The sequence below is a fragment of the Puma concolor genome, chromosome D2, assembly GCF_028749965.1.
Source record: "Puma concolor isolate L17-30 chromosome D2, mPumCon1.1.hap2, whole genome shotgun sequence".
In the NCBI taxonomy this organism is placed as follows: domain Eukaryota; kingdom Metazoa; phylum Chordata; class Mammalia; order Carnivora; family Felidae; genus Puma; species Puma concolor.
In genome coordinates this window covers 2945624-2972204 of record NC_141677.1, presented here as the reverse complement: position 1 = coordinate 2972204, position 26581 = coordinate 2945624, and the positions used below count along the sequence as shown (strand labels likewise).

The 26581-nt window shown below is 38.6% G+C and overlaps 1 protein-coding gene across 13 annotated transcripts in view; it reads right to left on the bottom strand.

Moving 5' to 3' along the window:
• PCDH15 (protocadherin related 15) overlaps positions 1-26581 on the bottom strand; it is a 1260230-nt gene that overhangs the window by 785194 nt on the left and 448455 nt on the right. For 12 of the 13 annotated variants that reach the window (XR_015241496.1, XM_086679475.1, XM_086679485.1 and 9 more), the window contains one exon: positions 9348-9466. Coding sequence is in view for 12 of the 13 variants with exons in the window: in XM_086679475.1 (XP_086535601.1) it covers positions 9348-9438 (91 nt within the window). In the remaining variant the exon portion in view is untranslated. Of the gene's footprint in view, positions 1-9332; positions 9467-26581 lie in introns of all 13 variants that reach the window. The other variant, XM_086679477.1, reaches the window with a different exon arrangement.

The window sequence follows — 26581 nt, the reverse complement described above, 5'->3', positions numbered from 1 at the left end:
GTACAGACAACCAAGTGGTTACCGAGTTTCTACTCTACGCCAGACGCCTTAACAAGTGCAGCTCAGAAATGCCAGGCTCGATGAGCAGAAGATCATGCAGAGAATTATGGTTCCCAGGAAAAAAGGATGCAGAAGGCAACTGATTGCTCTAAGAAAGGTACGGTCCATTTAAGATGTAGCAGGTGAGTGTGTGTGTGTGTGTAAATGTTTTCAGGCCAAGGGAACCTAAATAAATACTGAGTAATGATGAGGAAACATTAAGTTGACCTTACTTTTAATTTGAAAATAGTAATAATTATTATAATATACTAAAACGCATGTATTAATCACTGCCGATATGCTAGGAAGCATAGAAAGCAGTTTTCGTGCACATCAGTTAATCCTAACAGCAATCTAATCAGAGCAGCTATTACCCTTGTTTAACGGATGGAGATCTGAGTCTTAGTGAGATTACATAACTCATCAAAATTCATCCATTGATTGTGCCAGGATTTGAAGAAGGTCTATGTGACTCCAAAGCTCATGCTTCAACTACTGTGCCACCGATAATCTTCCATATCCACACACCACCAGTGGGTATCATCTGTTAATCCTCCCATGTTCCCCTTGGCTTTGCACACATGAATGCTTAATATAGCAGGTTTGGATCTAATGCATACCGTCACTCAGTTTCCAAGTAACTTAAACTATCTCATCCTAAAATCTTTCCAGGGCTAGCTACAGCTAGCACAGACTTGGGACACACTTGTAAGAATGCCATCCTTTTATTTTTAAGTTTATTATTTTGAGACAGAGAGACAGACAGACAGAGACAGACAGAGACAGTTAGAGATAGAGAGCATGAGCTGGGGAGGGGCAGAGAGAGAGGACATAAAGAATCCCAAGCAGGCTCTGTGAGGTCAGTGTAGAGCCTGATACGGGGCTCGAACTCACGAATGGTGAGATCATGACCTGAGCCGAAATCAAGAGGCAGACGCTTAACTGACTGAGCCACCCAAGCACCCTGTCATCCTTTTAACTCCAGCCTTCACAATGTACAGTATATCGATTAATATGTGTAATCTGTTTGTCCCTTGCACGGATGTTTCATACAAACTAGGCTGTAGCATTCACGAGGTCAAAAAATGTACCTTATTGACATCTGTATCCCCAGAACTTAGCAAGAAGCTGGCACATGATAGATGTTATACATATATGTTGACTAAATGGACAACAGGGGTTGATCATGGCTCCATCATTCTCCAAGGATCCAAGAAGGATCAGGGTCCACACTGTTCAACTTTCATGAGTCCTCTAACCCTCTGTACTAAAACTATGAAATATAGTAGTTACGACTGTGGCAGCATAAGCCAGGCAGCCTGAAGGACGATCGTGGCACTCTGAACCAAGACAGCTTGGTATCTTTAAAGCCTCAATTTTCACATCTGGGAAACAGGACTAATAAGAGAATTTATCCCATGGGACTTTAGTGAAGGTTAAATAAATTAAACAAGAGAATATATACTCAGCTGAACACTCCTGTTTGCTTCCTGCTGTCCTAGAAATCTGGCTCTTCCCAGAGATTGTTTTCCCATAGCACTGCCCTCCTATTCAGAAAGATGTATACATACACACACATTATGCGGATTATGGGTAAATAAATATGCAGTGTGAGCAGAGGAGAGTGCATAGTGTGTGTTGGGTGGCTGGCACACAGAAACCACACAGCTACAATTATTAGAGAACTGCTGTGCACGTAACAGGCGCTGCACATGCTTGTTACACCTGAAGAGATGAATGAATGAAGGGAAATAAAGGACACAGTGCACGGCTGATGTTTCCTTGAAGGGCTGTGTTCTTTTCCCTGTAGAGACATTACCGGAAGTGCATCCCACAGACCCACTGGACCAGCTATGGCCACACCTGGGACGGAGCCACACACTCTGGATGACGGGGCTGGCACTCCCTCTTCACACAAGGTCTCAGGCTCAGTCTGAACAGCTCTCATCAGTATTCCGACTGTTCACTAGAGACACTTAATAAACTCAGAATAGTTGGACAGTCCTCACTGAACAGTCTAATTGAGTGGCCCTGAGGGGCGGTGTCGAGGCTTCCACGAGGAGGAAAGATTAGTGGTGAGAACAGGGCTACTGATCTAGGAATAAACACCACTGTGTGAGCTGCCAACCTCGTGAACAAATGCCCAGAACGGCAGCTGATGATCAGATAAAAAAAGGCAGGAAGCACACCTGAGGAAAGATGGGTTCGGTCTGACGTTTCCACAGACTTTTCTAAATGGCACGCCACGATGGGATAAATGCCAGCGGAATCTCTAAAACACGACGTATCTGTGTGTAGTTATAGCTCACCTAAGCCATTTTCCCAACACGATGCAAAAGAGTAGGTCCGTGCAGCATCTCGGTACACGGGTGTTCAGTGATTGTGTCCCCATGTCAATGCTGAGCCCGGCCACAGACATCAAACCCTCACCAAGTGCATTTCTCAACTGTGGTTTGAACTCAGTCAGTATTCTCAAACCTCACCAGTGTGCCCTATTTTGTCAAAAGAGGTACTTCATCTCTCAATTTTTTTTTTTTAATTTCAATGCTTACTTATTTCAATAACCACTAATTGGGTCATTCCATCAAGGGCTGAGGAAAACAAATGAGACAGTCTCTGTCTTCAGCAATTTATAATCTAAACATAAAACAAACATATGATGTGTTAGAATATAAAGGGGGAAGACAGACATTTTCCAGCTTGACTGAGGTATAATTTACAACAACTGTACATATTTAAGGTATAGAGTGCGATGCCTTGATACTTACACATTGCAAAATGATAACTATAGTCAACCAAATTAACACAATTTCATCCTGCATAGTTGCCCTATTTATTTATGTATTTATGTATTAATTTGCTGTGTATGTATGTATGTGTGCATGCTTGTGTGTATTTTGCTGTGGTGAGACCACCCAATATCTACTCTTTCAGCAAATTTCAAGAACACAGTGCAGTATTATTAACTATCATCACCCCAGAACTTATTCTTCTATAACTGGAAGTTTCTATCCTTTGACTAACTTCTCCACATTTAATTTTGATTATGTGTCATTAGTAGCAACACCAAAAAACAATGAATGGGTTAGTACCAAGGAACAAAGATAATTTGAATAAAGTCAGGAGGGGAAGACTAGATTTTGACACCCAGCAGGTGGTTTTTGCACGTGGAGCTCAGATAACAGGTCTGGTTTTGGCTTTGTTACCTTCCAGGTATGGCACCTGGGGAGACCAACTCCGCCTCTCTGTGCCTCTATGGTTTTCTGGTCTAGGAAGGAGGTGAAATTGTAGTGAAATGGTATGTGGTGATTAATATCATCTCTAGGACTTCATGGAGCTCCTGTGAAAATGAAATAATAATATGTCTACGGAGGGCTTGGTTAGTAGATGGTAAATAAATGTTAGTGGCTATTATTAAGAGATGCTGTTTACAGATAGAGTAACAGTATGACTCCTGATTTAGAAGAACTTGCTGATCATGTAGGAATGATGCATATATGATATGTAGGGGCACTTCTTTATAGTTTATGAGAAGGCATTAGATACAATCAATTGCAAAAACTGAGCACTGCAAACACTCGAGAAATTGCTTCCAGGGATGTCTCTCTCTTCTCTGTCTCTGTCTCTGTCTCTCTCTCTCTCCGTGTGTGTCTCTCTCTCTCACACACACAACACACACACTAAAACAAAAACAGAGGAATGTGGTTTGCTGGGATTCCATGAAGGGGATGAACTTATAAATGAGGCTTGGACAGCTCATGATCTCAAATGAGCACGTGCTGTTTTGTTGCCTTCAGATACTTTAACACCTAACATTTCCTGAATGAGGCCAGAGAACAGCATGCACAATCCTTGGTGTTTTGTGGAGATACGTGTATACATCTGAAACCAGAACTCCAACTCAGTGTTCTACATGGTTTTTCTGGAAGTCCATATGTTCCTTAAGTTCCTTCACTTGAAAACTCAGGTTTTGTCCTGCAAACAGTTTCTTACTGTACCTACTCCAAATCTTTTAGATTTTCCATTTGTGTTCTCCCAAAACACTGCACACAATTCTATTATGATATATTTCACAGTGTATTGAGTATCTCTGTCATTGTTAGATGAAGAGACTGTCTCAGTTGTGATGCCCTAGTGTCTTTCCTAGAGTTGATATGCAATAAAATGTTAGCTAAGGGGTGCCTGGGTGGCTCAGTTGGTTGAGCGACCAGCTTCGGCTCAGGTCATGATCTCACAATTTGTGGGTTTGAGCCCCACGTCAGGCTCTGTGCTGATAGCTCAGAGCCTGGAGCCTACTTTGGATTCTGTGTCTCCCTCTCTCTCTACCCCTCCACTGCTCATGCTCTGTGTCTCTCTGTCTCTCAATAATAAATAAATGTTAAAGAAAAAAATTTAAATAAAATGTTGACTAAATAAGTGAATCTGAATATGTGGACTGTAGGAAAAGTGCATAGATGGTATGCAGTGAGAGGAACACACCATTGGAGGGAAATTGGGGCAGAAAATGACCAAACTGTCAAAAAATATAAAAATTTGTTTCTTAAAAAATATAGCCCCTTATGGAAATATAAACAAGAGTGGGGCAATTTCAATTTCAAAAAGGAAGAGGTAGAACATTCATCAGGAAGATGGAGAAGTCTGATATATAGACAATCAGAAAAAGTCAGAATCCTTGAGAAAAACCAAGCTGCAAGAAAGGCAGATCAATAGTGCCGCTTGCTGAAATGCTAGAAAATGATAGGATCTGTCCAAGAAAGTAGTCATTGGAGGCTTTAGAGGGTACAGTTTTAGTAGAGTTGTGAGAAAAAGCTAATTGCGGAGCTTAAGGGAATTGGGGCGGAAGTGGTGGTAACAGGCATAGAGACGCCACAGGAAAAGACCCAACGAACAGAACCATTCTGTCACGAGCTGTGTGAGTCGCCGATGACTGGGAGCCCGGCAAGACTATGATGACATTTTTGCTCAATCTCAGTTTCCATTGGGGATATATATAAAATGAGTTCTGCCTTTTCACACCATTAGGAGATGAGTATTCTATTTCTCAGTGGGTTCAAAATTTTCAGGTGGTTAGGACCACAGAGGGAAGCATGCACCTGGCCAGGTACCGTGAATTTTGTCGGCATCGTTTGAACACTGAATTAGACCCTTCACTTCTTTTCCCATCTAGACTGGACAAACGGGGTGTCTGAAGTATCCATACTTAGCTAATCCAAGTTATATTGGAAATAACGTGTGTGTGTGTGTGTGTGTGTGTGTGTGTGTGTGTGTGTGAGAGAGAGAGAGAGAGAGAGAGAGAGAGAGAGAGAGAGAGAGAGAGAGAAAGGCTCAGAGATTGAGAGAGAGAGACAAAGAGAGAGACAGAGAGACAGAGAGAGACAGCATGCACGTAGGCAAGCAGAAAGAGAATCTTCTAAGTACAACAATTGGTCTTCTGTTTGTCAGAGGTTTTTTCCTGGCTCTTCAGCTCTCTGGCCATCCAGAATACGTACACAGATGGACTTCAAGTGAGCCGATTACTAGAATACACAAAAGCCACAGAAGTAATCCTTCTAGACACAAGGTCAGAGCTCAGAGAAGGCACTGAGTTTGTATTTCTGAACTTGTTGACTAGAAAACTGTTGCTGAAACAAACAACCTAAAAAGGTGTGTCTTTCCAAATGTTTAAAACTAGTTCCATGGGGGATGTGTTTAAAAGGACCCACATGATCACTCATCTTCAGAAAAGAGGAGACAAGAAATGCAGTGTGGGTACAACATCAAGAAAGGACACAGCTAAGCTTTCATCTCATAATGCAAATAGTCTCTGTAAGAGGAAGAAATTAAAGGGGAGACCGGAAAGAGATGTTCACAACATGTTCAGGCAAAAACTTGCATCACAATATATGCTCTAATGGTTTCATTTTTGTCTAAAGTGACATCTGTGTGCTATGTGTGTAGGTGTGTGCGTATGAGTGTGTGCGCATGGGTGTTCAAATATATTTGCTCAATTTCTCTCTATGAACGACATCATATTTAGGGGCACCTGGGTGGCTCAATTGGTTGAGCGCTGACTTTGGCTCAGGTCATGACCTCACGGTTCATGGGTTCGAGTCCCACATTGGGCTCTGTGCTGATGACTCAGAGCCTGGAGCCTGCTTGGGATTCTGTGTCTCCTTTTCTCTCTGACCCTCCCCCACTCATGCTTTGTTTCTCTCTGTCTCTCAAAAATAAATTAACATTACAAAAAAAATTTAAAAAAAGAAATCATATTTAAGTGAAGGATGATGTTTCAGACCACCCAGTTCACTGAAAATTACTTAGAGTCTTCAATAATCACCTTGAGTTTAATTTGATTATAACCGAAAGAGACAAGGGAAACTGTTGCTTTGTACCACTTCCAGAAAGATAAGGTTGCCAAGAAGAGGTAACGGGCATTCCACTTAGCAACAGCAAACTCAAAGGACACAGGAGTTTGGACACGTTTCCAGCATGATCCTGGGGAGATGATGAGAGTCCCATGAATAGAAAGCAGAGGAACTCATGAGGTAGACAGAGTGCTATAGCATTGCCCTACATGACAGTCTAGAAAAGTCTGGGAATACGAACCATTAAAACCATGTTACTCCTGTCGCAGAGCCGTGAAGTTTATTTAACCACCTCTCCTCAAGGCACCCCAAGTGGGGATACATCCTGCTTGGAAACCCAAGGGTTTCAGCTCAGCTCACTGGATAGTTAGAATCTCCTTTCAGGATAATTCCCTTATGTCTAAGTAAGGAAATATACAGAAAAGCATTGGAGACTGTTCTTAAATACAAGCCAGAAGAGTTCTATTATTTCATACAAGAAAAATCTAGACATTTATCCTAATAGACTGTTATCCTAATAGCTTCAAAGTAGTTTACATTTTTTTTCTCCTTTATTTTTCTCTATCTGAAGCTCCGAGCCATGCATGCCGTCAGTCGCCAACTCTCACAATGGGCTAATCCAACCAGCAGATCATCAGCTGTGGCAAAGTTCTTTCCGGTTTTAATTTCTCACAAGCTGTCAGCATGTTTATGACCTAACCACCTTCTTCCTTCCATCTGATCCTACATACCCCCATCCCCCTAGCATTTGGATTTAAAAAAAAAATCGCTTCAAGAGAGTCTCATGGCATATTCCAGTTTAGGGTTATTTCGTGCAATAGTCGCACACTGCCGAGTTCTGATTCATTCCTTCACAGCATGAGTTCACAATTTCATACAGATTAAAAAAAAAAACAAAAAAAACAGCAACTATAAGAACCATTTTCAGTCACACATAACTGAACAACTGGATAAAAGTGATTGCCAAGAGACCCTAATTGTGGAAGTTCAGAGAGAAGTAAAGACCTGGGTGGGAGGTTGCTCAGGTACCCTTGAATGTGGCAGGACCACGGGGGCTCCCTGGAGGAGGCCAGTTTGGAAGGGATGCTAGAATGCACATAAGGTGAAGAGGTCTCCACAAAACACTACAGAGCATATGTCTCTGCCAAGGTCAAACCCCTGCAGCCTTGCTGACAATGAGTCAGTTACCTCAAGGAGTAGGGCTGAACAGGTCTCTAGGGCTGCAGGGGGCCACCCCTCCACAGCCCGGCCGCACCCTGGCCCTGCCACGTGGCAGGTGTGAGGCTCCCTGCTCCAGATGGGAGACCACCTGGGCCAGCAGTTACCTGGTAATCTTATTTTGGAGGCTATGTGAGCACATTTAGAAAGAGCAAGAGCTATAATGAGCTTATTAAGGAAACTGATCTACGGCATTATGGGCTAAACATGGAGTCATTTCCTCTGATAACCTAAATTAACATTGCTTAAAAGTACAGGGCTTGCAAATGTCTAATGTCAGCAATGATGGTGAACCCTCCCCTGCTCAGTGTGAAGGCCAAATATGAATAAAAATAGAAAGCCTTATGGTGCCAAGAGCTATCAATACACTCATTTGTCATTTATTCCCAGGGCAAATTTAAAATACTTCCTTTTAATAGAAAGTCATGCTCTTCCATGGTTCATTCATATCTATCTATCTATCTATCTATCTATCTATCTATCTATCTATCTATCTATCTATCTATTGCTTCAAAGTAGCTGTTACATTATTTATTTATCTCAACATTTAAATTTTCTTTGAAATGGAGATTTACCATCGCAATAAATGGCAACAACAGAAACACTGGGTTCAGGCACACTTAAAGTAAACGGTGACCAATTAGCAAAACTTTTCAAGGAATCAGGCTATTGATTTACGAAAATAATTGTTCTTGAAAATTATTCTCCAAGTCTGAAAAAAGCCATATTTTTCTAACCATGAATGACTAAGAATGCCGTAATACACGTACAATTTGAATACTGTTTGAGATAAAGTCAAATCAGTTCATCTATCTTCAGATCATTCAGTTTAGCCAAGCAAAGCATAAAAATACTAATAACGCCATTCTTTGACGCTACTAAGTGTGGCCACATAACAGAGCGGCAGGGCGGAAGAGGCGGCTGGTGCCTGTGGACCCTGAATGCTAAACAATATCAAGTAAAAACAATGAAAAGGAAAAAGAAAACCAAACTCAGCTTCCTAGAGTGGAGGAATTTGTCTATTTCTTCCATCTATTAAAGTATTATACATATCCTAATTTTCATTATGAGGTATCCAAACACAGATCTCCCCACTATTAAAATATCTGAGACATGCACATTTCAGGTTCTGCACATGGAACGTGTTACATGGTCCCCTGAGGGACCTTGATGACCAACATCTCTTTCTAAAGTGACTGGCTGAGTATTAGGAAGGAACTCACAAACTCTAACGTCAAGTCTTTTATACTGTTTTCCTCTTTCCAAATTAAATAGCGGTGGATGAAATAATGCCATACCCCATGAAAGTGCTAACAGTGAAATCACTTAGAGCACCTACTTTTGACTCCTTCAGAGAGATCTTTCCTCACAGGAGATTTTGGTACACTTTACAGTCTTAAATTTTATCGGAGACCATTAATTGTGTCAATTCAAGGGTTAGTAAATAGCATCTAATGTTGTTGTTTTCCACAGCAATTACACATTTGCTCAGGGATAATTAGTAAGTGGTCAAACGGAGGCCTCGCTCTGGATTTTCCACCACACTGCAATCCTTGTTAAGCAACGAAGTACATCGGATGCCACTTTTGCAGAACTATTTTAATTAAGGTAAATTATTGCAAACAGCTACTAACCTCTAACAACGAACTACACATTAGCATTATTCATTTCTGTGCTGTGCTTCCTTTTCCACTTAATTACAGAAACCCTGGCTAACTCTCAAAGTCAGACTAAAAGCAGACTTACCGTCATCGTACTGGCCGAAGCAGACTGCAGACAGCACTCCCAGGATGATCCCCGAGGCTAAGCATTTCCAGAGGTAAAACCGTTGTAACATCTTCTGTCAAATTCTGCTCAAGGCTGATCTGAAATCACAGGAAGGGGAAGGAAACAGGTGACACGTTCATTAGTCTATTATAGGATTTATACACACGACTGTGACAGTACAGAAAAGCCTCAATGACTTCATAGGTAATCACCTGTGCCACACCTTCCACTAACAAATAACACACCCGCTCAATGCCCAGCAACTCTTTACCCACATGAATTTACACACAAGTGATCTCTAAGGAAAGAAATATTTGCTGTTACTCTGTAAGCAAGGAAGTTGAGTAGTTAACATACTGATGACATCGCCCTTTTAAAAATGGAGACCCTATGAGTGAATCAACTATGAAGTTATTACATTTACCGTAGCCATAGGTCAGTGATAGCGTGTACATTGTTTCATGATGATTTCAGCTGGCAGACTAGTTGTTAGTATCCTACGTGAACATTTCTATGGGCATTTGTCTTATATAATTAAATAGAAAAACACATTATTACAATTCTAATTGCTTCCTGGCAGAGCAATAAGGGAGTGACTGTGCCAAGTAAGACAAGGGAACACCATCCATTTCTACCACATCTGTCTTCCAAAACATTTGGATGAATTTCATTCCAATCCGTTTGCTTTTCTTTGCAATCTCCAGGAAGTAAAGACACCAGGTGAAATATTAGTGGCCAGTGAGCACACCAAAAAAAAAAAAATCTTATTGAAAGAATGATGTGCTAAGCTTCCGTGTAAATTGAAAAAAATCATTGATGCGGGCTTGTTCAAAGTGACCCTGGGTATAGATCAGGGAAGAACAGGGATAGGAACCCTGTCTCTCTGATTCAAAGGCGTTACATTCAGATGCCTATGGGGGACAAGAACACCAAAGCAGAGAGCGAATTAGGCTAAAGGGACACTAGGGACGGTGAGGCTGTGATAAACTGGGAGTCTCAGGGTTTGCCTGCAGAGGTCAACTGGTACAGTGTTGCCAGGCCTTCCGAGTTTCCAGAATATTGTAGAAATCCAAATTTCCATGAGGGATTGCCCAGTCGTCTAGATAATTGTTCAACCTTCATAACTAGGTGCTTCTGGCCGGCTACACCGTGCCCCAAGGGCCTTCAGTCGACCAGACCTGTCCAGGATTCTCTCCCGTAGATGACTAGCGGTAAGGTTCATCAGAATGTGCCAAGGAAATATTTTAATTCTGCCTTTACATGCAGTTTATTTCATCTATGTTTCTGTTTTATTTGTGTGTGTTATAGTTTATTTGCACAATAGCATATATAGATATACATAATTTACTTTAAACTTGTATGAAAAGTTCAAGCCCGTGTTTTTTCTTTTACTCATAGAATGCGTAGTGCTTAAATTTCAAAGGTCACTGCACTAGAACATGCGCATTTTAGAAAGGAAGTTATTCTGTTTCCTTACCTAAAACAGACAGACAAAAAGAGGCACTTTCTTATTACCTGGCTCTCACACATTTTTCCCCCTTACTGGCAACAGACTCAGCCTCTACTTTTGTAAATGCCAGGCCTAGGGAGCCCCCAGGAGAGCCCAATATTAGATATCACAACAGTTCATGCTTACGACTAGCCAACGCTAGCACACGAAAGAGCAGTGGGTTCTTCGTAAATGCAAGTTCTTAAACTCACCGATTACATGATTTTGAGCAAATGAGGAAGCATCTCTATCTTACTTGCCTCATCATTAACATGAAGACAAAATGATATCTACTTTGTATGTTTGTTTTGAGGATTAAGTGAATGGCTATAGGATGTTTTTAAAGTGTTTATTTGTTCATTTTTGAAAGAGACAGCAAGCAGGGCGAGGGCAGACAGAGAGAGGTGGGGACAGAGGATCGGAAGCAGGCTCCATGCTCCGAGCTGTCAGCACAGAGCCTGACGTGGGGCTCTAACCCATGAACTGTGAGATCATGACCTGAGCCGAAGTCAGACCCTCAACCGACTGAGCCACCCAGGTGCCCTGTGAACGGCTCAGTGCCTCCAACAGAGTGAGCTTAATCTGAGTAATTTTGACTCAGCCTCTATGGAGTCTTCCAAGTGCTTAAACATATTGTCTCAATCTGTCTTTAGCACAGCATCTAGGGTAGGTTTTAGATTATCTCCAGTCTTGGAGGAAAGGTCACATTCACTGGCTTAAGGTTACAGACTGGTGAGTGGCGGAAGAGGTGGGACAGGTGGTGAGTCTGAAAGGTCTGCTCATGCATTACAGAAAAGGACTAGACAATTCTAAGCAGAACACATGGCCCGGAAGGTTTCATGGGATCTGGAGGCCTGTTCCCAAACCTGGATGTGGCCCCACTAAGATTTATTCAAATACTAGCTCTAGCTCTAATTTTTTTTTTCCCTAAGAAATGTGGTAACATTAAGAAACAGAAAACGGTACATAAAATTACTATATATATATATATATATATATATATATATATATATATATATACACAGACAGAAAATAAAGAATACTGATCCAAAAACAAAAGGCAAAAAGCAAAACACAAACAACAAAACTTAAAGAAAAAGCAATACTATCTTGCAAAATGACAAAGGGCAAAGCTGTGTTCCTTCAAGAATCTTTAAGCAATCAACTTGACTACCCTCTTACTGGCTTAGTTTTTTATGTGCTCACTAATATGCCATTCTCCTTTGCTTCTGAATTGTTTTAATATTTATTCATTTTTGAGAGAGAGAGAGAGCCAGAGAGAGACGGAACACAAGTGGGGGAGGAGCAGAGGGAGAGGGAGACACAGAATCCCAAGCAGGCTCCAGGCTCTGAGCTGTCAGCACAGAGCCCGACACAGGGCTCCAACCTACCAACCATGAGATCACGACCTGAGCTGAAGTCGGAGGCTTGACCAACTCAGCCACCCAGGTGCCCCTTAGTTTTTCTTTTGCTTCTGACTCAAACTATTTGGTTTCATTTAACAACCTTCAAAATGAAAACCACCAGATGGCTCATAATTGTAAAATTATTGAAGTCATTGCATTATGATATCTCTAGAAGCAGAATTTCTGGATCTGCAATCCTATATATTGTTATTAGAGAACTGTACATATACTTTTGAAAATATCACAGGGAAACCTTGTACAAAAATTCATTTACAATGGGCAGAGTACTTACTTCCTGCAGTAATAAGAATACTTGGGAGAGTATGTTGTTTCCAATAATGAAAAAGATAGGAACTTCTTTGATTTGTTTTTACTACTCAGTTTATGTCTTCATCATTTCCAAGGCAGTTTTAATCATTCCAATAGGCTCAACACTGATTGCAACCTGAAAGAATGGTATGACTCATCATGTCATCCTGATACCCTAAAACAGAGTGCTCGTATTGACTTAATAAGAAAATCCTGGTTTCTAAAGGAAGCTATCATGAGAAGACACCTCCTAGAAAGAGGCTATGTTTCTACACACAAGAGAGTAAGGACCCCATGGTTAATAACCTTAGTGTGCCAGTCAGCCAGCAGGCTCTTCTGTCATCAAGGAAGTTGGGACAGATCAAACATTTTCATCAAAATAACATTTTCATTGCTAGTTGTACAGGCTGTAGAATTGCAGGCGAAATTCTTATAGGAGATGGAACCCCAAATCTTGTTAAATGACAGGTGAGTGAAACACATCCCAAACAAGACCTCCAATGCGGTGTCGGACTTCCGTGATAAGTCCCATATCAAACTCTGCCATGTTCTCTGGGTGCAAATCTTTCCTCCAAATCTCCTTGGCCAGTAATGTTGTTCTCTAGCAATCTAGAACATGCCCTATTCTAAAAACGAATGGAGCTGACCTATAAATAAATTCACTGTACTTGTCTTTCAGGAGATACATTGGTTGGTAAGGTCCACACTTGGGGACACCTAATAAAGACATGTGTTCCCTATAGTGATTTGGAAATAGCATGCTATTGTCAGATATACTGGGGAAAATGGAAGCTTTCCAATTAGGTTATAATTTTACATGTAAGTGGCTGAGTTTCATGAAATTTAAAATATGTTTCCCAAAGGCTTAAGAATATTTTACCACAATTATTCAACATATAATATATCCATTTTGACTTTCATATCATTCAGATTCACAGCCACTTAAACCTCATATTTATTTCTCTGGCACCCAATGTTCTCATAAATTCATTTATTCAACAAAAAGTTATGCAGGATCTATGAGGTATCACTCACTCTTAAAGGCAGCTAGAAAATAGCAATAAAGAAAGTCCACTCATATCTCTACTCTCATTTATCTTACATTCTAGGAACGTGAAGCTAGACCAAACAATAAACACAAACATGTTATACAACTTGCTAAAAGGTAATAAGAGACACGAAAATACCAGCTTGCAGTCCCGAAATTTTATGCAGTCACTAGACACTTAATTCTCCTTCAGAAAATGAAGTAACATTGTACGAAGCAACCGATAAGCTTCCTGATACTAGAACAGAAGGAGAACTTTACGAGGACAGCACAGCTCTTCCCATAGCCCCAACCGAAAGCATCCTCCACCGTATCTAGTGTCCTGAGGACAGACTGCTGTTCGTCCCTTGGAAGAAGAATAAAGGTCTTTCACCGCCTTTCGCTTTCAAGTATAAATCCAGACACTGTAAATACACAAAGCTCTGCCCTTTGGGTTTTATCCCTGCTCCCTGTGTCCAGGTTGGTCATGGTGCCACACGGCAAGAGCAGCCAAGCTTGACATCACAGCAGTCTTCCTGCTGGTAAATTTTTGAAAACATCAACTATATACTTCTTTTTAAGTCTCTGTCCCTGACTGCTATCTGAAGAAAAAAAAGAAAAAAAAAAAAAAAAAAAAAAAAACACCAGAAGTTTTCCTTGATATATCGAAGTTTGGAGCATCCTGCCAATACTCCCATGAAGAATCCCACATTGATGCTGCGTCAGGAAGCTGGGGTCTCTCTCGGTGCAGTGGGGGCTGTCTGCATGCACCCGTCTTTCACAGTCTGCTCATTGAGGCTATGGAACTTCTATCCCTGACATTTAGATGACACTATAAAAAATAGCCTGTCATGGGTCCACATTCCTTGCAAGAAACATATCCTCTCCACTTCAGGAAAAAGAGCAAATTTCCTTTCAAAGCAACCTCAACTATCAAATTGAAAATACAAGGTTTTCCAAAGTCACTACATCTCTCCACACCAAATAGGAATTTCCTTAACTGACTGGTTGGAAACCTTCCTTCTATCTCACCATGGCGGGAAACACCAAGAATGTTTGCATCGCTACAGAGAACACTTATCACCCCTAAGCATGACGTGATGAATCATCCTTCATTTCTCTTTTTTCTTTGTAACATAAACTTCAAAAAACATAAACTTTTAAAGATTCTTTCATATTTTCCTTCTTTTTAGATCATGTTGTATGTTGTCTCTTATTACAAATTATGTATACATGTATATTAAATACCTATAATGTATTTGTTTATAGATAACCTTATATTAAATATTTCCATATATTTTGTTTATAAAATATACCTATATAATACAGAAAACATAATTAAATATTTTACATGCATATTATAAAATATATTACATTTTATGTATTTATATATATTTATGTAAATTTACATTATAGTTTAAACATGATATCTATAGAAAGAGATACACTTATGTTTTATTTAAATTTATACTACAGGGGGCTCCTGGGTGGCTCAGTCGGTTAAGTGTCTGACTTTGGCTCAAGTCATGATTTCACAGTTCGTGAGTTGGAGCCCCGCGTCTGTGCCGACAGCTTAGAGCCTGGAGCCTGCTTCGAATTCTGTGTCTCCCTCTCTCTCTGCTCCTCCCCCGCTCATGCTCTGTCTCTCTCTCTCACCTTCAAAAATAAATAAAACCATTAAATTTATACTACATATAGCTAGCTACCTAAACATTGATATTATCTTTCATTTATTATTATTTTTTTTAGTCAAAGGTTGAATTCTGTTTCAAGGAAAGAAATAGCCAGCCTGTAGCCAATTCTATGTAAAGGTAGGAAAACAACTTTGTTTTCACTGGGCATTATAATCTAAGCCAGCCCTTCAGCCTGGCCCAGACAGACCAGGCTTACCTGACCTTTGCTAGACTCTATAGGTTGTTGATACACCTCCATGTCTGAGTGCGCCTTGGCTCTCTATTTGCAAATGTACATTTATTTAGTATCGAGGTTCCTCAAAAAGCTAAAAATAAAGCTGCCCTACTATTCAGCAATTGCACTACTAGGTATTTATCCAAAGGACATAAAAATACTAATTTGAAGGGATACATGTACCCCAATGTTTACAGCAGCACTATTAACAAGTGTTGAGTATATTATCCACCTGAAACTAATATTATACTATATGTTAACCAACTGGAATTATATAAAAACTAAAAAAAAATGTTTATTTATTTATATGTGTATTTGTTTCTCTGTGTGTATGTGTGTACATGCGTTTTCACTGTGGTGGAATAAAATAAAGTTGATAAAAATAATTTCAAAATGGGGAAGAAAATAAATCCATGAGAGCTAATCTTGTAATCGCTGCAATTGTTTATAGACAATGTGTTGCATCTCAGTTTTAAACATTTTAAATACGTACTCAATAGTTGTAAGCATTAAGTGAGACTGGTTTAACTAAAACTACCTTACCTGAAACTACATGATGTATATAAGGAGAGTCCAAATTTAGAAATTTTTCTTCTACAAATTTTGCTGGACTTGTGGAAATTTCAATCAGTACCTTAACATGTCTGTAGGGGTCTATCCTTTTTTAAATGTTAGTTTCAATCATAAAGATCTATATTAAAAAAATGACATTGGTTGTTTTTTGGGGTAATACTCCTTATCAAGAAAACAAATTACTTCTACTATCTTTATCCTGTTCTGTTGATCTATATGTCTATTTCTATGTCAGTACCATAATGTTTCCATTACTAAATCACTGAAGTATGTCTTAAAATCTGGGATTGTGATACCTCTCCCTTTGTTCTTTTTTCTCAAGATTATTTTAGCTATTCAGGGTCTTTTGTGATTCCAATCTTACACCATAACAAAAATAAACTCAAAATGGATGAAAGACTTAAATGGGAGACGTGAAATAATAAAACTCCTAAAAGAAAATATAGTCGGTCGTAGCTTGGGCATGACCCTTAGGAACATTTTTCTAGATATGTCTCCTGAGGCAAGGGAAACAAAAGCAAAAATAAACTATTGGGACTACATTGAAGAAAAACAAAACTTTTGTACAGTGAAGGAAACAATCAACAAAACTAAAAGGCAACCTAATGAGTGGGAGAAGATAGTTGGAAACGATATATCTGATAAAGGGTTAACATCCGAAATGTTAAAAAAAAAAAAAAAAACTCACAAAAAAACAACACCAAACACACACACACACACACACACACACACACACACACACACACACATATAATTTAAAAACTGGGCAGAATACATGAACAGACGTTTCTCCAAAGAAGACATCCAGATGGCCAACAGACACATGGAACAGTGTTCAATATCAGTAATCATCAAGGAAATGCATATCAGAGCCACAAAGGAATATCACTTTACACAACTCAGAGGGCTAAAATGAAAAAGTCGACAAGTAATAACTGTAGATAAGGATGTGTAGAAAAGGCGACCCTCATGCACTGATGGTGGGAATGTAAATTTGTGCAACCACTGCAGAAAATAACATGGTGATTCCTTAAAAACTAGAAAAATAGAACCACAATATGTCCGTTACTGGATATTTACCCAAAGAAAACAAAACCACTAATTCAAAAAGATACATGCACCCCTATGCCTATTGCAGCATTATTTACAATAAAGAATATATGGAAGCTGCTCAAGTGCCCACTGATAGATGAACAGACCAAAAAGGTATGGTATATATACAACAAAGTATTACAAAGCTATATAAAACAATGAGAGCTTGCCATTTGTGACAACATGAATGCACATAGAGTATGTTATGCTAAGTGAAATAAGACAAAGAACGATAAATGTCATTATGATTTCACTTATATATGAAATCTAAAAAACAAAGCAGACTCTTAAATACAGTGAACAAACTGTTGGTTGCCAGACGGGAGGTGGGTAGATAGATGGGCAAAATAGATAAAAAAGATTAAGAAGTAGAAAGTTCCAGTAATAAAATAAATAAGTCAAGGAGGTTGAAAGTACAGTATGGGGAATACAGTCAATAATATTGAAATAATGAATGGTGACAGACGAGGACTACACTTATCGTGGTGAGCATTGACTGAGTCATGTATAGAACTGTTCCATCAATACAAGGTACATCCGAAACTAATATAACATTGTGTGTGAATTAAGATTCAATAAAAAATAGAAGCAAATTACTGACAAATATAGTCTATTTAATTTCCACCTAAAAATTGTATCCACCTTTGGGTGCCTGGGTGGGTCAGTCAGTTAAGTGTCCGACTTCTACTCATGTCATGATCTCACGGTTCGTGGGTCAAGCCCAGCATGGGGCTCTGTGCTGACAGCTTGCAACCTGGAGCCTGCTTCATATTCTATGTCTCCCTCGCCCTGTGCCCCACCCTCACACGTGCTCTCACTCTCTCACTCTCTCTCTCTCTCTCTCCCTCTCTCTCAAAAATAAACAAACATTAAAAGCAAATTTAAAAAAATCCACCTAGAAAAGCCAATACTCAATTTAATCAGTGGTATGTGCAAAGCATATGTTAATACTCTAGCCATATTCGGTAACGTAAGTAACAATTTTAAAAGAGAGCAGACTTCAATACTTATATTCACTATTGCTATTATACTGGGTATTCCTAGCGTTTACACATGCATTTACTCAATACAAATTTACTATATATTTAGAGCAATGTCAGAAACACTGCCTCTACTGCAGAAATAAACGACATTAGCTTCCTATGATGCCTTTGCTATTGAGCCAGCACCTTATTGCATATGTTTTTGCTTAGTAGTCATTTCAAAGTACTTCAGTAAAATGATTCCAAATTATGGAAATATTAAATTTAATTCCCAATGTAAAGTGATTTCCATTTAATCTATGTTTTCTCAACTATCATCTAAATACTAGTCTTGGACATAAGGATATTCTTATCCCACAATTTCTGAGAAAAATAACAGGAAAAACACTGACATTGAAAGGAGCCAGCAAGCATTCTGAAATGGGACAAGCCCAAGCTTTAATTCATCTATAGGGTGTTTAACTTAACGAATATAACCAAGTACATTTAAAACCAAGTTTTAAAGCTCAGGTAAGTGCCTGCATGATTTTAAAAGAAAATTTAAAGAGGAGTTCTGGGTAACGTCATTCACTGCCACAGGAAACAGATTATGGCTGGTATTTTTGTTTGATGCAGGTTAAACACCCCAAAATCAAGCTAATAAATCAATTATCATCTTCTTAGGGGTAAACAAAAATCAAAGTATAGGGGCGCCTGGGTGGCGCAGTCGGTTAAGCGTCCGACTTCAACCAGGTCACGATCTCACGGTCCGTGAGTTCGAGCCCCGCGTCGGGCTCTGGGCTGATGGCTCAGAGCCTGGAGCCTGTTTCCGATTCTGTGTCTCCCTCTCTCTCTGCCCCTCGCCCGTTCATGCTCTGTCTCTCTCCGTCCCAAAAATAAATAAACGTTGAAAAAAAAAAAATCAAAGTATAAAGTCAGCCAAGAGAGATTAAAACTTAAAGTGTGAAAATGTCAGTGACTTTTTGAGGTACTATGAGAATAAGTCCAGGCTTTGAGATGAGAGAGACTCATGATACATTCCCAGCACTACCATTTCTTTGCCCTATGAATGATAAAACAATGAAAACTGTGAGACTCAGTTTAAAATGAGGACAATAGGGGATGCCTGGGTGACTCAAACAGTTAAGCAGTTAAGTGTCTGAGTCTTGATTCTGGCTCAGGACATGATCTCACGGTTCGGAAGATCAAGCCCCACATCAGGCTCCATGCTGGACGTGGAGGCTGCTTTAGAGTCTCTCTCCCCCTCTGCCCTTCTCCCATTCACTCTCTCTCTCTCTCTCTCTCTCTTTCTCTCTCTCTCTCTGTCTCTGAAAAAAAAAATAAAAAAATTAAGTGAGGATGATAAAATCCATTTTATTTTTCCATAAGAAAACAGATGAAAATGTGATCAATATAAAAAGAAGAATATTAAAGAGCATTTAGCTTAAAAATTTACTGTGTGTTTATTGGGTGCTGATTCTGGGCAGTGAATTTTCTAAGATGCCGAGACCACAGGAGTATGAGAGAAAATAAATGAATTAATAAATGCATGATAAAAGGTCTGTGTGCAGTTTTCAGTCTAGCAGCATGTGAACCCTGAGTCTCACACCCTGAGTGCCCCACTATGAATCAGGCACTTGTGAGATTCTCCCCGCCCCCCACCACAGAGGGCACGGGAGATCTGTGACTTGTTTGTAACTAATGGTAATTAGTTAATGGTAAAGGTAGTAAGATGTCAACCTCTGGATTCATTCCTATTACAGAAAGAAGACCCAGTCTGGGTGCCTGGGTGGCTCAGTTGGTCAAGCATCTAACTCTTGGTTTTGGCTCAGGTCATGATCTCACAGTTTGTGAGTTTGAGCCTTATGTCAGGCTCTGAGCCGACAGCACGGAGCCTGCTTGAGATATTCTCTCTCTGTGCCCTCCCCCACTGCTTACTTGCTCTCTCTCTCTCTCTCTCTCTCAAAATAAATAAATAAAATCTTAAAAAAAAAAAACCAAGAAAAAAAAGAGGACCCAGTCTTTGAGAGATACTTTCCATTTGAGATTGAAGATACAAATATTCATGTTGTAAATACTCATGTCCCTGTGGAGAGGGACACACACCTGGAACCATGGGTGTCCTCTTGTGTCTAAGGGTGGCCTGCAGACAGCAGCCCTCAGTCACACAACTATGAAGGAGTGAATTCTGTTAATAATCTAAGTAAGCTTTGTAGGGGCACTTCCCTAATTGACCCTAAAGAGGAGGATGAGGATCAGCAGGCATAGGACTTGAGGGCAGGAATGGAGATGATGCCCCAAAAGAGAGCTGGGCCACAGAGTCCAGTGGCCGCAGGGTCAGTGAGACCACACCAAGGGGAACACTGTCTGAGGCCACCACCACTCAGCGTTTCTCCAAGTGTTGCTTTGGGTCAGGTATTCATGGTAATCTCACATACAAAAGGGTTTTCCTGTGCTTCAGAACCACTTCCTGAAATAATAATGCTAAAGAATAAGAGGCCAAAAATAGTGAATTCTAACTACTTTTATCTATTTTCTTGGGTCTTGAAGTAAGTTCTTGTAAGAAGTTTGTTTAAAGGGGCACCTGGGTGGCTCAGTTGGTTAAGCATCTGACTCTAGGTTTCGGCTCAGGTCACGATCTCACAGCTGGTACAATGGAGCCCCACACTGGGCTCTGCACTGACAGTAAGGAGCCTGCTTGAGGTTCTGTTTCTCCCTCTCTTTCTGCCCCTCCCCAGCCCACACTCTCTTTCTCTCTCTCCCTATCAAAAATAAACTTAAAAAATTAAAAGTAAATAAAAAGGAAAAAAGTTTGCTCAAAAAAGTTTTTTTAGTGTTTACTTTTTGAGAGAGAGAGAAAGAGAGAGAGCACAAGTGGGAGAGGGGCAGAGAGAAAGGGACACACCGAATCCAAAGCAGGCTCCAGGCTCTGAGCTGTGAGCACAGAGCTCAACGTGGGGCCGGACCAATGAACCACACGAGATCGTGATCTGAGCTGAAGTCAGACGCTTAACCGACTGAGCCACCCAGGCACTCCAAAGGGGCACCTGAGTGGCTCAGTCCATTACGCTTCGGACTCTTGATTTCGGCTCAGGTCATGATCGGGCTCCTCACTGAACATGGAGCCTGCTTGTGGTTCTCTCTCTCCTTTCTCTTCCTCTGCCCCTCCCTTTCCGACTTTCATTCTCTCTCTCTCTCTCTCTCTTAAAAAAAAGATGAACTAACCAGAATGATATAACTATATTTTCAAATAGTTTTCCCTTAACTTTCAATCTTTTCAGGGTAAAAATCCTTTTAGAGTAAAATATATATTTAATTGTATTTTGAGTACCATAATAACAATTATCATGAGCATACAAATTTATAGGAATAGAAGAAAGGGAGAACGAACAAATATGTTTATCGGTGCTAGAGTTGCACAGGGTTGCTATATGCCATAATTAAAAAGCTATACAAATAATACATGCAAATTAATACTGTGTTCTGGGCTATGGAAACTTGACCGAGCACCCAATTTGTTTTTAAGAAACAAAGAGCTAATATTTTATTTAGATAAGTAAAATTGAAAATTGGATTACTAAATGTAACTTTGTACTAAAATCAGAAATTACAAAATTAAAATAATTCCCTATATATAGAAAACTGCATTCTATATTATAAATTATAGGTTGAAAACAAATGGAATTTAAACACAAACTGATGAGATCGTAATTATTTTAGATATGATCAATTATATACAAACTTCATTTTTCCTGATAAATCCCTTTCTTCCTCCTGTTTCCTTAATTGAAAAAAAACACTGTCCTAGAATCTATTCATATTATTTTATTGACTTTTTGCCATCGCTAAGATTTGGTAGGAAATAATGGTTTTAAATAAGAAACTTTTACATAAGTGACAGATTGAGAATGAAATATTCGTAACACTTTTAATTTTAAAAAATAATTGCAAGTGTTAAATGAAATGTCAAATCATAGTCTTTAAATTTTTCACTTGTCCTTCTAAGCCTGCATGTATTAACACCAGGGGTGATCGATTAATAAAGCAGATAATTTTTCATTACATATAGTTGGTGAAAATAGGAAACATCCTTTAGGACATTTACTTGACTATTCAGATATATATATAGATAGATAGATAGATAGATATTATATATATATAAATATATATATTAATATATATATATATATATTAATATATATATAAATATATATTAATATATATATAATATCTATCTATCTATATCTATCTATCTATCTATATATAGATATATCTATCTATATACAGATATATATCTATATATATATATAGATATATATCTATTATATATATGCATATATATAATATATATATCATATATAATACATATATTATAATATATATGTATATATATATCATATATCATATATATACATATATAATATTATATATCATATATAATAGATATATATGTATATATATACATATATATATACATCTGTGTGTGTGTGTGTATATATATATATATATATATATATACATATATGTATATATATATATATATATATATATATATATATATATATATATATATAAAATAGATCCTAGAGTGAGAAGAGACTGGATTCCCAGTCAATAAAATATTTTTTGTACTATGTTTTTTCAATATATACTTTATAAAATTTATCAGTAACTTTTATTTAACTTGATTAGATTAGAAAATTTGTGATTTAACTAATTTTCTAAGTGAGATATAAGTAAACACACACAAAATTAAATTCATCTTCCAACGACCCTCTTTATATCATAAGGGACTTAGAGAATTGGGACCTTTTCTAGGCCTTATTTATAGTTCACATTATGTACATGCTGACCAGGGATCATAAAGTTGCTTATTATTGTCAGTGAAGGTACAAAAGCCACAAACTGTACATAGTTCTCTGTACTGTCTTTGTATAATATTTTAGGTAAGGTCCTCGGCGAACTGAATTAGAACAACCTCATGTATTGTAACTTTAAACTGGAAAATTCTGTTAGGAACTAAATCTGTATGTTTGATGTGGTAAAAATGCGGCCAATGGTAAACATTTTGAGTATGATAGTACTATCACTAAAATTGTTAGACACACTTTCCTAATTTGACAAATGGTAGATTGTTCTGTTTAATTTCACTTTGTGCTTTTCTTCTTTATACTAATAAATTACCAATGAAATTTATACCTGAAGTATCTGCAGGAATACCATCTTAGGGGCACTTGGTCAGCTCAGTCAACTAAGCTCAGGTCATGATCTCATGGTTGTTGAGATTGAGCCCCACATTAGGCTCCATGTGGATAGCACAGAGCCTGCTTGGGATTCTCTATCGCCCTCTCTCTATGCCACTCCTCTGCTTGCATTCTCTTTATCAAAATAAATTTAAAAACTAAAAAAAAAATCATCTTAAAATAGTAAAATTCAAATAATGTGTAACAGGGAAAGACACATAAATAAGTGGTTTTTAAAGAAATATTTTATGCTTTATTTTGATGCAATTATTTTAAGCCTTTTATCTTATAAATCTATATGATTATGGAAGTGTTCAATCTACTCGACCGCCAAAAGTGTGAAGATGAATAATTTGACTTAGAAAAGCAACTGTAAGTCCTTCATTTATGCTAAAAAATCCATCAAGGTCATTATGATCTTTCCCAAAGAGACTATAATTCTAATGTAATGCCAAGTTTTATTTGATCATACAGAAGTTCTGGCAAGCAATAATTTTTCTAGAGACTAGAAAAATAATCATGATACCATTTTATATCTAAATTTATATAATTTATATGTGCCTTGGAAGGGCTGGAAAGAGATATAAGGTTTAAAATACTTTTAATATTTGGACATTTGCAAATCACAGCATTAAACTGAGAATGTAAAGCTTTAAATATTTAACTATTGTGCTGAATACAAATTAAATTATGGCATCAATATATTGTAAATTCTTTAATGGTCATTAAGACAATGTAGTGTTTTTTTTTTTTTTATTAGCACCCATTTAATAATTACTAGGTTGGAGAATAAAATATATATAAGTTAAAACATAGTAAACAATAGTGTGTGGAATAAAAAAGGAGTAAGGTGGTTCTTCAACAGGAATCTGGATGGAGTGTCTCTGACAAGTAGAGTGTCAAAAATGAATTATTTCATGAATATAGTGGAACTTCCTCAGGGCCTTGAAGTCAAACAAGATCCAGATGAGAAAAAGGAAGGGGCGAAAGCACTCAGGTAGGAGAAATAAGATTAAAAAATAGAGAAAAATGATAAAAAATAATTACCTAGGATAGAGCCAACATAGTGGATTAGCAGGTGAAAACCTGAAAGAATATATTACAAATCAAATCATATGGGACCAGAAAATCTAGTCTAAAAAGTTTTTTTTGTTTATTTTTGTGTATTGTATATAGTCATAGTGACCTATTGACATGTTTTATTTTTCAATGTTTTTAAATTTCTTAAAAATGTTTTAATGTTTATTCATTTTTGAAAGTGAGACCGAGCAGGGGAGGGACAGAGAAAGAAGGAGACAGAATCTAAAGCAGGCTCCAGGCTCTGAGCTGTCAGCACACAGCCCGACATGGGGCTCAAACTCAGAACTATGAGATCATGACCTGAGCCAAAGTCAGATGCTTAACCGACTGAGCCACCCAGGCGCCCCACTATTGACATATTTTAAAAGGAAGATGCGGGGCACCAGGGTGATTCAGTCGGTTAAGTGTCTGACTCCAGCTCAGGCCATAATCTCATGGTTCAGGAGTTGGAGCCCCACATCAGGCTCTGGGCTGACAGCTCAGACCCTGGAGGCTGCTTCGGATTCTGTGTTTCCCTCTCTCTCTGCCCCTCCCTCACTTGTGCTCTCTCTCTCTCTCTGTCTCTCAAAAATAAATAAATAAACATTAAAAAACAAAAAGCAGATGCATGAAGATGATATGCAGATTCACTCGTTAGAACTATGTAGAAGTAATGGATGGAGGAACAATGAGCGACAGGTGTCTAAATCCTGTCGAATGCTACTGTTATTCCAGGTATGTCCTCCAATTGAATACATACGGATATAAACACATATTAGCAGAATTGCTGGATATTTGCAGGACACAACCACAAAACAAGGCCATTAGCTGGTCTCAGAGCATTCCTTACAAGAGACAGCCAGTATTATAATTGTAAAATTCCACCCTATCAATAGTAACTCAGTATGGTGAATACATTCTTTATGTTTGAGGGGGAAACACAATTTAGATGATTTCCTCTTACACAGGTTATGCTTTATAAATAATAAAATTAACAAGCCCCAATATGTCTGAGCACCTTGATATTAGCAGGGCCCTCTTTAACCTATAATAATGTCTATTTTTAATATGGGTCTTCATAGAGGGGCACCTGGAGAGCTCACAGGTTAAGGATAAGCATTGGACTTAAACTCAGGTCATGATCTCTTGGTCCCTGAATTCAAGCCCTCCATAGGTCTCTGTGCTGACAGCTCACAGCCTGGAGCCTGCTTTGGATTCTGTGTTTCCTCTCTCTCTACCCCTCCCTCTAGTGCTCTGTCACTCTCTCTCTCAAAAAAATAAACATTATTATTATTTTTTAATATGGGTCTTCTGGGGTGCTTGAGTGGCTAAGTTGGTTAAGTGTCTGACTTTGGCTCAGGTCATGATCTCACAGTTCATGAGTTTGAGCCCCACATCAGACTTTGCTGATAGCTCAGAGCCTGGAGCCTGCTTCAGATTCTGTGTCTCCTCTCTCCATCCCTTCCCCACTCATGCTCTGTCTCTCTCCATCTCTAAAATAAACATTTAAAAAAAGAAAAATACAGATCTTCATAGAAAAGTCACTAAAAATAAGTGAACATAAACCATATAATGCTATTTTAATATTTTTTGTTGAAATAGAAAAAGTAATAGGAACTGATATAAATAAGTATCTCCTTTAAGAATTTTCAGAAAAAAAAAAAGGCTCGAAGTACGTATGGAAATGTAAGTTGGAGCTTTTTTCTTTTTTTTTTTTTTTAATTTTTTTTTCAACGTTTATTTATTTTTGGGACAGAGAGAGACAGAGCATGAATGGCAGAGGGGCAGAGAGAGAGGGAGACACAGAATCGGAAGCAGGCTCCAGGCTCTGAGCCATCAGCCCAGAGCCTGACGCGGGGCTCGAACTCCCGGACTGCGAGATCGTGACCTGGCTGAAGTCGGACGCTTAACCGACTGCGCCACCCAGGCGCCCCCTATTTCTTAATCAGCATTCTTGTCCAATTAAACAATCACTTTATAAAATAATGCCTTTCCCCTTAAAATTATTGCTGGAGTTCAAAGGTTCAAGTTTTTAAGTACTGCTCATAAAATATGCAGTGTAACTTTCAAAACTGTAAAAAGTCTCCCATTTCACATGATCAGTAAGATATTCCGCTTAGAAAAATATCTCTAAAGAGTGTTAAC